This window comes from Microchirus variegatus (assembly GCF_963457635.1).
Source record: "Microchirus variegatus genome assembly, chromosome: 16".
Lineage (NCBI taxonomy): Eukaryota > Metazoa > Chordata > Actinopteri > Pleuronectiformes > Soleidae > Microchirus > Microchirus variegatus.
The window spans coordinates 14,463,288-14,474,635 of record NC_139817.1 but is presented as its reverse complement, the minus strand read 5'-3'; the positions used below and the strand labels follow the sequence as shown (position 1 = coordinate 14,474,635).

Here is an 11,348-nt window from a genome sequence, read left to right as displayed (position 1 = left end):
AAAACCAATACAGTTGTTATTGTTATATTAATGAATTAATAATTTTACTGAAAGACTTAATAATAATTTATTTTAATTGCATTTGTAAAATGTAAAATAAAAAACAGTACATTTACTTATTTTGACACTTTATTTTATATTTCACGTGTGATTTTTGCTCATGCGATCTTATATTGTTATTGTCATCTTTATTTTTGCAATTTTGGAGCAACCTGGAACATGAATTACCATCCATCTTATCTTATAGGAATTGACCTCAAATATTTAAAATATGTCTGAAATTATATGGCACAGACAGTATGAATATTACATTTTTGAATGATTCTAAATCTTCTTTTGAAGTGACAGGGTTAACAAAAGTACCTGGAAATTATGTTTTTGAGTTATTTGTTGAAATCTGAAGATGTGAAAAGAGTATTTTTGTTGACACATTCGCCATTTCAGATGTGTATATATATATATATATAAATAAATAAATAATCATATATAATCATATATAAAAGGATTTTATGAGTTATGTGACAGCAGAAAAAGCTAAATAGCTTATGCAAAATCATTCACTCCCAGCATGAATGTAAGAAAAAATGTACACCTCATCCTTAATTACAAACCCTGTGTTTGCCTAAAAAGAATGGTCACCACACAAACCCATTTCACTCCACTTGCGTTTTCTCACACCATTTCCCCACCATTCCCTAACCCTCTTTACGCTGAAGCTTCCCTGCATGTGCATTGTCAAAGTTCACCCCTCACTGAACACTCACCTTGTGCCATTTTAACAAATTGAATTCCAAACCATCTTTTCACTGAAACCATGTCAGCTTTCAAACTCAATCTGGAAGAGTGGCGTGGGATAATCCCAGGTGTTTGCAATGATGAGTTCATCCCGTGGGCACCGAGTTCTCACACCTGCCTGCTGCAAGAGACAAAATGAGAAAGTGAATGTGAGGGGGGGGAAAGTGCAACACAGGCAACACAATCAGAGACTTTTTTACCTACAGGTGTGTGTAGGTTTAGCAGCTTAGACCTTTAAGTATTTCCTGTTTGCTCTGAGTCTGCGTGGAACCCGTCTGACCCCAAATACAACGCAGACAAGTAAACTGACCAAGGGCGGATGGTGTAGAAGATTAACACAGCCTTCGACACTTCACTCTCACCCCCTTTCCTGTCTTTGCCAAACACTCTTCGGGATCGGGTTACACACCTGTCGCTTTTGCAGGGGAGGAAACGGTGATACCTGTCACTCAGCTGCAAGGATTCAGCTGAATATCCTGTCTGGTGTCTCTTTTCTTGTTCGGGGGAAACCGAGGAGCACAGTGGGCGCCCGTTAATGGTGGAAGAAACAAAGGAATGGAGGAACACACACATAGATGCACAATCAAACATATTGTTGCAACAAACATGCAACAATATTAGCTTTGAGTAATGTGTTTAAGAAAGAAAGATGCTCAAAAAACATCAATTTGTCTCCAAATGTGTTAATTTTTAGTTGTACAAGTACAGTGTCAATCACAATGAGTATAGTCTTATTTAAATAATATAACAAATACTACACTGTTATCTGTATATATAAAAATTAAATTTTTTTCTTATTTTAATGTAAATATTTCCTGTATTGTTTGATTTGATTGTTTTTTTCTAAATAGTTTTCGCACAGTACTGTACGGTTGTATCAAAATCTGTGAGATTATAATGCCACAGTATTAGAATATAATACATTACATATACATATAAGTGCCAGTCAGTGTGCTAATTCGAAATCACAATCAAATGTGAAATATGAAATATTTACATACATAAGTATATCAAAAGTGCGCTTAATGAAAGCACTTGATTAAAAGATCTGAATATGGAGTGTACGGAGAACAATAATAAATACATTTATGAATGAATACATGTTGCTAATGACTGCAGAACGCCTAAACTGTGATAGATGGTGAAGACTTCCCTGAAAAAGAAAAGAGATTATACAAGCCATCTGTGCACCACATAAACAGTTTTACACACAAACTCACACACATACACACACTCGCTCACACCCATTTACAGTTTAATCTATTTAATTGAACCCGACTTTGAATTAACTAAACAAATGAGGAAATTCACAAGGGGCACTTGATCCTTCCTCGGCTAATGGATTGGAGATTCCTTTCCCATAGCGGCATTTGGGCAAACAAGACCCAGTAATCTCTGAATTGATGAGTTGACTCTGTCTGCATCAAATTTCCCCACTAAAGAGCTGTTGAACCCCGTGATACAGTGTTGGTAGTTAGCCAGGGACTCAATTTGCAGACGCAAGTCAGAACGGAGGCGCGCTCTGGTTTCACTGTCAGTGCAGTCATTATACAAGATAAATACAGTATATGGGATAGATGCTCATATATGAAGGATGATTCTAGGTTGGTGACACATTTCCAAATATTACAAACTAAATATAATTTCTTATTATTTTCCAATGTGGCTGCTTTACACGGAGCACTTAGGCTGCTGCTTTTTTCTATTACTCTTTAAAAACGTACAGTACATACAGAGGCTATAAGCATGTGCAATATAGTGTTTTATATCCTTTTTTTCAGCACAACCTATGCAATCTGATGGAAAAAATTATCATTTTCACCAACTATATAAACACACCTGAGCAAAAAGTATGCAAAATGTTTTAATTTGGATTTAATTTGTGAAATTTGGCTTGTTTTTATTATATTATATTATTATATTTTATTCTATTTTGTGACTTCTGCAAATGTCTTGCTACTTTATATTACTTATATTCAATAACTTTGACTCAATTACACCAAAAGAAACACTTTTTTTTTAAAGCCTGAATATGTGACCTATAAACACACACCCAGGATGTCCATATAAGGAGTTGTGTATTATTCCCATAGCAAATTACCACAGGTGCACCTGCGGCACAGATCCATGGTTTAAATATGCTCTTTAAACGGCATATTTTAAAGACAATTAAAGTAATTACTTGCGTTGTCATACATGTTGCACATTTTTGTAGTCCAGCCAAAAAGCATATACTCCGTCTTGCTTAAGGTGACAAATTTATTAAAGTCCTGTCATTTAATCAGGAGTCGTCATCATTATTATCATAATCATCATCATCATCATCACCACCAGAAAGGAATAAATAATACATAAAACATTTTCCACATAAACAAACATATACATCAGAACCCCAGTTTACTTTAGCAGTTCTTTCTTGAGGGGTGGGTGGGCGGGTTGTTTTCAGTGTAGAACAAAACCGACAGGACACTGATCTGAATCTGAGAAACACACAAATGCATAGAAGTAAATTGGACCCCACGTACCGTTTAAGACGACATCTAATTTTTTTTAAACCTATATCCCTGTTTAACAGTGTACAAAGAGAAGTCCTCACATCTGGGTTCTTTACTCGTGTCCTCCAAGAAGGGGGGTTTGTATAAAAATAAAGTCTCCACAATGATAAACCATTATATATATATATATCTATATATATGTAGACATTTGGCAACAACCAGACATTTAAAGACTCTGATCTTTGAAATGAATTCTGAACAGACGACAGTAGAAAACAGATATCAGTGGAGGAGGAGGATGAGAAATCGACTGGGAGCCTGATTGATGTCTAAACTTTCTGAGTTCGTCGATAGTCTGTACATTGTTCTGATGAGCTTACAGTGGTATCTGAGAACTGACAGTGTCCTTGCTTTACATATAGTTCTACTAATGAAAGACTATTAGACCAAGTGCTTTTGAAGAAGGGCACATATTCCCCCCCTCCTTCCGTCCAGATCAGGGACATCGAATGTTAGCATCTGCTCATAAGATAATGGGTGAGATCCGAGTCAAGGGTAATTTAGTCCTTTGTACGATCACTGTCCAGTTCCATAAATCCAACGGAAAACCCAAAAAGTCCAATTGTTGTTGATGCCCAATCAAAACTGCCCTTGATCTACTTCATCTAACCATGAGGCAGGACTGGCAGGAAAGTCTGGGTATCCTCCGCTGCTGCCCGTGGAGAGGTCTGAGCTTGGTCCGTTGGCTCCCCCCATGGAGACTCGCACGGCAGGGTTGATCCCGGCACCGCTGCCCTGCGTCATGATGGAGAGGCCAGAGTCGGGGTAGACCAGGCTGGAGATGAGAGGCTGGTGTCTGGGTAGTGCCTGCAGCGACCCCGGAGACTGAGGGAGGCCGTACGGGCTGTTGGAGCGAATGTCGTGGAACTGGTCTTGAGAGGGCAGGCCGCCGTGCTCCAGGGGGAAGGAGCTGTGGTTGTTGCCCCCTTGGCGGCCCACTATGCCTGGAGAGGACTCACTGAGGCTACTGTAGATGCCGTTACTGTGGCCGATGTCTGACATCGGTGGTTCATCTGTGCAACAAGGTCAAGAAGACAAAAATGGTGTTAACCAAGAGCCAGTGTTGTAATGTACTTAAGTACAAAATGCATGCATCTTCACATTGTTATTTATATTTAACTTCTACCATTACATTTCATATAATTATCTTTGTTACTTGTTACTGCCAAATAAAATCAGAAGAAGAAGAGCTGGTTGCTGGGGTTAAGTGTCTTGCTCAAGGACACAGACAAGCAGAGACAGGAATTGAACCATCCAGTTGAAAGACAACTCACTCTACCACTGAGCTACCATGGCTCAATCCTGACACCACACTTTTACATTTTATATCGGAAAAAATTACCTTTGATACTGAAGTAAAAGTATATGACATTTACTGAAGTATTATTAAAAAAGGTGACTTTAACTTTTTTAAGTCATTTCCTGGTAAGATACTTGTACTTTTACTAAAGTATCCCTTTTATATGCTTTATACAAGACTGCCAAGAACTATACTGATGACTGTGAAATGCCAAACTTAAAAAAAACCCACTACCTCTCTCAAAAATGTCTCAACCAAAGATGACACTAAATGTGTTGGAATATAAATGGCTGAAAGCAGAGAGGAAGTGGAAGACATATTTTCTCCAGGACAGGGAAGCAAAATAGAAGCTTCAGCCAATCTTAGCTAATGTTTTGTTTATACAGGCAGTTATTGTCCAGTGTCATCACCTGATAATTCTACACTAGTGACTCTGCTAGTGCTGCTTTCACTCCAGTGTCCGTTTGGAAAATTAAACAAATAGGTTCAAGTGCAGCTCCTTATTTCTGTGATTTGGAATCTTTTGCAACCATTTCTATACAATGTTTTGAATTGGACTATAAAAGCTAAAAATCCCCCTTTAACAATGATTGAATTGCATTTAGCTGCTTCACTTCCAGGTTCCTGCTTCCTGCACACCATGGTTTTATTTGCCTTTACTGGGACAACTTGTTGTGACCTGTGATTTGCTAATGTGACTTTTAACCCTACCTGTGAAGGACACCTCTGCATCACTGTCCATGCCCTCCTCCTGGATGCTGTCCTTGTCGGACTTGGAGCTTCCCCGTGACCGCTTCATGTTGCGGAAGTACTGGCCCCACCTCTGCCGACCTGCGTCTTTCTTCAGCCTTTTCTCTTTAGCTCGTCTGTTCTGAAACCAAACCTGGAGGAGAGGAAACAGAGAAGATGATTTAGAACAATGTGTAAAATATTCTACATGAAAATAAATATTGTAAGGTCACTTAGAAATGTCCTTATTTTTGAAGGAAAAGCACTTTTTTTTCAATGAATATAACATTAAATTAATCAGAAATACACTATATACATTGTTAATGTGGTAAACGACTATTCTAGCTGCAAACGTCTGGTTTTTAATGGAATATGTACATAGGTGTATAGAGGCCCATTTCCAGTGTTCTAATGGTACATTGTGTTTGCTCGCGTTAGAAGGCTATTGGATGATTAGAAAACCCTTGAAAACCCTTGTGCAATGATGTTAGCACAGCTGAAAACAGTTTTGCTGGTTCTTTGACGAAAGGGCAAAATTATTATTTGGAATAAAAATAATTACTTCTAATTTTGTCAATGTCTTGACTATATTTTCTAATCATTTTGCAACTCTTTTGATGAATAAAAGTGTGACTTTTAATGGAAAACATGCAAAATATTGTATAGCTGACCCCAAACTTTTGAACGGTAGTGTATATCCTACTCTAAGAGTGGAAATGTTGAATTCTTTTCATGTATTGTATTTTGCTGCTGTGCCACAACAATTTCCCCTTGGGGATGAATAAAGTATTTCTATTCTATTTTATTCTATTTCTTATCCATGCCTTCAGATAAATAAAGCAAACTCTCTTACATCCGATGTCCTTTTTTACGTGATTCTGTGCTTTAAGGCATTAAAACCAAATGCATTTTCAAGGACTGTCTGGACACGACCACACTCTGATGAGTCCAAGTATGTTGGGGGGGATTACAACAGTGACACGGAGTACTAATCCTGGTCCCCTATTTATCACGCGTTTAATTAACTTCACAACAGCTACAAGTTGTAATCACCTCAGGGAGCGGACAGGTTAGTGTGCCGCAGACTTAAACGAGTCCATTTTCTTCTTCCTTCCCCAGGCATTTTTCACTTTATAAAGCATAATACGCTGTGTATGAGTGCGCCATTTCTCTTTTAAATCTGTTTTACACATCAGATTAATCAGTTTTAGCACAAAGAGCAGTTTTACATTCTTCTTAATGATATTCCGCCCTAAGTGAACTACACCCCCCTGCCTCCCCCTCCTCACCCCTTTCCCTTTTACTGAATAATGAGGAGCATTTTAGTGGCTTCCGTCTCTACTTTTGTCCTTGCAAATAAAACAATATATATGACCGCCACCTAGCAACCAGCGTGAGGCTCCTCAGCAGTAGACAATATGCGAGGGGCCCTCTTAGCATTGTTAATGAGCTTGCACTTAAACCATGCTGACTTTCACTTGGACTTCATTTTACTCAATCTCGCCATAAATTGCTCCCCCTGCAACACACTTAATATCCAGTACAGTGAGCGTGTGCCAGTTCGGCCACAATTGTGCCTTTATAATGAAGTCCAGACACTAATGGAACAGACTTTTAATCATAAATTTAAAAAAATAATACCTGCACAACTCTCATGTCCAGGCCCGTCTCTGAGGAGAGCTGCTCTCGAACATGGCGGGCAGGTTTGGGGGAGTTATTGTAAGCGTTCTTCAGGGTTTCCAGCTGTTTGGCCGTGATGGTTGTCCGTGGCCTTTTTGCAGTTGAGTCTGCTTCTGTTAAAAAAAAATAAACACAATGTGAGTCAGTGCTGGGATTCTGTCAGTATCTGGATCTCAAATTGTACTTTTTTTTTGCATTAGTAAATATAAAAAGTAATAGTCTTAGTGTGATTTTAGTTCAATGCATTGTGTTTTAACCCACTCATTTGTGGTAAATCAAGTATAAATTAAAAGGAAAGTGTCCTACGTTGATACTTGAGTCTTCTATGTGCTGGTTATATTAAACCAATACCAATAAAACAAGGGTTTCTTCATATCAGCAGCTTCTATAATATACAACATTCTAATTCACCATAAATGGATAAATCCACCTCATGCCTATAAACTAAAATCTGGCATCCTGTGCTGCTTAATTGCATCATGCCTGAACATCTGTTGGCCAGCACAGCAAAAATACATACAGAAAAAAAGAAAAAGAAAACCATCATCCAAATGGATGCTGACCAAGTAATTGCGCCCTCTCATTAGCAAAATAAACGTGTGTGTTTTTGGTGAAAACTTGCGTTAACTCAGTGCGTAAATCAACACTTGTGGTGTGAGCAGTAAATTCACACAAACAGATGGGGAGATAAAACTTGACCATGGCCAGTCTGTCCCTGCATGTGAGGAACTGAGCCTGCTGGGATTTTCTGCTCAGTTAATGAGGAGCAGCTCCTGGTGTTAAATGAGGTGTTTAATGAAAATGTTTTTTTTTTTATGTCTATAAACGTGTGTGCCAACAAAATAGTTTAACTCTTTCATGTCAGCACAGATTCAAGTCACCATACTGCACATCAAAAGCATTACACGTGCATTATGCATTATTCAGTGTATGCGCGTGTCAATATCAATAATATAGTGGAATTGTTAAAATATCTGATCAACTATTACAAACTACATTGCTTTTAAAATGTAAAAAGCTTTATAGGAAATAACCTTTAATGTATAATTTTGGATTTGGTTTGGAATAAAATAAATAAAATATTAATTCAGAACCGCAATTAATTAACGGTCCAGAGGAGTAGTGCTACATGTGTCTTGGAGATAAAATGTTATTGCACACCTGACTGACATGTCCAGACTTAATGACTGCTATTACACGCATTTCAAGGTAATATCCCTGTCATTGAATTCCATTTACTTTTTTTTTTTTTTTTAAACACATTTAGATGATTATGGCCGAATATTTAATGCACCTTTGATTTAATTGCCCTCATTTTTGTTAATAATCAGCACCGACACTACAGAGACTTTCCACCTTGTGTCTAAAAAAAACACAGTAAGAGTTATTGAGAGTGAGCCTCTGGCACATCCATTTTTGCGCAGTCGATTATTGGGTTGCGTGCAATGCAATTAGAACAGGTGGGTCAAAACTCATTGTCGACCTCATTATCATATTAAAGCAGGTTATATCATTTTGTATATGTATATACATATAAGTTGAGGCAGGAACAGGACAATTTTTCCGTATTTTTACGCACACGACCAGAGCTTGGAAACGCGGCTCACCTCTCTGTTTGGCGGTCTCGTAGTCTGCCTTGCACACCAGCCTGCTGTCCTCCATCAGATAATACTCGTCACCTGTGGCCAGTTGCCTTTTGCACACGATGCAGGCGAAACAGTGCAGGTGGTAGACGAAGTCCTGCGCTCTCCTCACCACCTGTGTGGGCGGTATCCCCTGCTGACAGGCTGCGCATTTGGTCCCGAATCTCCTTTGGGAAAAGTATTCAATGACCATCAAAAAAAAAGAGAGAAAGCTTAAAAAAGACTTTACACAATTAGAAAGATCTATGTACTCACTTGAAGAAATCCTCTTTGCAGTAGACGCTGTCGCCTCTGCTGAAACACTTCTCCGCCAGTTGGACCTGGCAGTCGCTGCATTTCAGGCACTTGCTGTGCCACTGGCGATCCAGCACTTTGAGGATAAAGCGGTCCACGATGTGCTGACTGCAGCCTGCGCACACTGGGATTTCTGCGGGAGACACCATGGAATCATGTGTGAGATGTGATCAGTGGCGTGGGGGAGAGAATGCGACACTGACACGCAGGATGCCACCTGAACCTGAGCCTGCTCATCTATAGTGCTTAATGTGTGTGCACTTAAAACACGTGAAATGATATCTGTTGGTGGTACTTGTTAAATTATGCACGACTCTCAATAAGCTTTGTGTATATTCTCCAAATCTGCCTCTTTTAATTTAATAATTTTTTGACACCTTTTTGTATTTTGATTTTTAACAATATTTAACGAAATAATGTAACATTTTCAAAGGGAGAATAAATTATATTAATAGTGTCACCTCTTTTGTTTTCCATATACATTTGACTGTTAAAATGCATCACAATAATTTATTTTTACTGCCCACAGAGGTCCATTAATAACTTAAATTGTTTTCTTAAACAAACAAACAAATATATATTGCATTTGTTTGCACTACACAAAAAAGTGATGGCTGTCTGACCGAATCATTAAGAGCACTGGTATAAAACAACTGATAATTAAAGGTCGCTACATTTTATTTTTCAGGGTCCTTTAAAAAAAATAAATAAAAATAATAATAATAATAAAAATAAATAAATAAATACATGGATGCATTTAACGACTGTATTTAACTTTCAGCTATACTGGTATATATACATTTGTGTCAAATGTAGTTAAATTAGTCTTATTATAGCATTATATGGATTAAAAACGTGTTATAGAATTATTTAGAAATTAAGATTAACATTGCAACATGTTATTATTCAGACACTATTATAATTATATACATATATATATGAAAGTAATTATATTCTGCATACATCTCTAATTCAAATTATGAGAATACAGTGATAGGTTTACATACATTAATGTATATAGAGATATTAATTTCAAAAAATTCGATGTAAGAATGCAGTGATTAATTTCATATAAAAAACGGAACACCTCCCCCCCAAAAATAAATAAATAAATAGGACATCTGAAATGACGACAAAAGTCGTTATCAAGCCTCTTCATATTCCATCCGTGCAAGCACTCGCGTCCCCCATTGTCCTGCTGTGGACACTTCATGAAATATGAACGAGGCTTTTCTTCTGGAATCACCGGCCAAACCCTGCACAAGTGCGGCGGGAGCCACGTTAAGAACAGGTGTATCCAGCTCATCATTTATTCAACGCGCTGTGTAAAACTAGAAAGCTGCGGCCTCCAGTCTCCAAAGGCTGAGACCCAGTGAGGTGTCCACTGTCCACTGTCCACTGTCCACGCAAGGCAACCTGCTCACCCTGCAGCAGGACCCACTCTGCTCTCTGACTGTTTCAAGTGTGGATGATTGCAAAACGCCAGGCGAAATCGCCAGGATATTCTGCATGTGATTGTTCACAAAATGGCTGCAACTTCACGTATTTTGATGCAGTAAATAATCCAGTAATTATCTTTAAAATACGTGCGTAAAATGCGTAAAATGGCGCGTTATCCATGGTTTATCCTCCCGAATCAATACAATCATATAGTAAATAAACAAACGGGTTAAAGTCTGATGCCTTGAAGTTGAATTGCCGTCAAAATGGCCCGCGTGACATTACAATATACTTCCATTTAAAACACGCATACACAGGTGTGACATCCATAATCCATACACCAGTTATGACACGCGCAGTCAAGCCATACTCAGCCAACAATACGACACCCGAAAGGCCTAAAAGTCCCGTGTTATATATTATAATAATAAAATACATACAGTGGAAAAACAAATAAATGGACCACATGTTGGCTCGTGCTTTACCTTTCCGTAGCTCCTCACTGTGTGACAGCAGAGCGAGGAGCATCTCCGCGTTATTCTGTGCCTCTTTTGGAGAGTTGCACTCACCACGTCCATCCATAGCTCATGATTTACGCTCACATTAATGCAAATGTGTCCTGTCTGTTCTCCACGCACACACACACACACACTCACTTACACACACACACAGTCGTCAAATTCGATAACAACCACCCCCAAAAAAAGAGTGAGGTAGAAACGCTGTAGAGTTTTCGTTGAAGCTTCTATGTTGCAGCCTGTGCTGGATTATACGCTACGCCGTTTCCTGGGCGACAGGGAGATATATTGACATCACCCAGAGTCTGCCTTACCCGGAAGGAGAATAAAAATAGAGAGAGAGAGAGGCGAGTAGGGGAAGGCCAATAGTGCGTCAGTGTTTCTCTGAGACGCA

General features: G+C 38.6%; 1 protein-coding gene across 1 annotated transcript; it reads right to left on the bottom strand.

Moving 5' to 3' along the window:
* Window positions 1–3,929: 3,929 nt before the first annotated feature.
* On the bottom strand, window positions 3,930–11,018 carry lhx3 (LIM homeobox 3; the record flags this gene model as incomplete). The annotated part of the gene is made up of 6 exons (XM_083902953.1): window positions 3,930–4,363; window positions 5,362–5,533; window positions 7,021–7,172; window positions 8,667–8,869; window positions 8,958–9,129; window positions 10,922–11,018. 6 exons carry the CDS (start codon window positions 11,016–11,018, stop codon window positions 3,930–3,932), a joined length of 1,230 nt encoding a protein of 409 aa, XP_083759079.1.
* Between the last annotated feature and the right edge of the window lie 330 nt (window positions 11,019–11,348).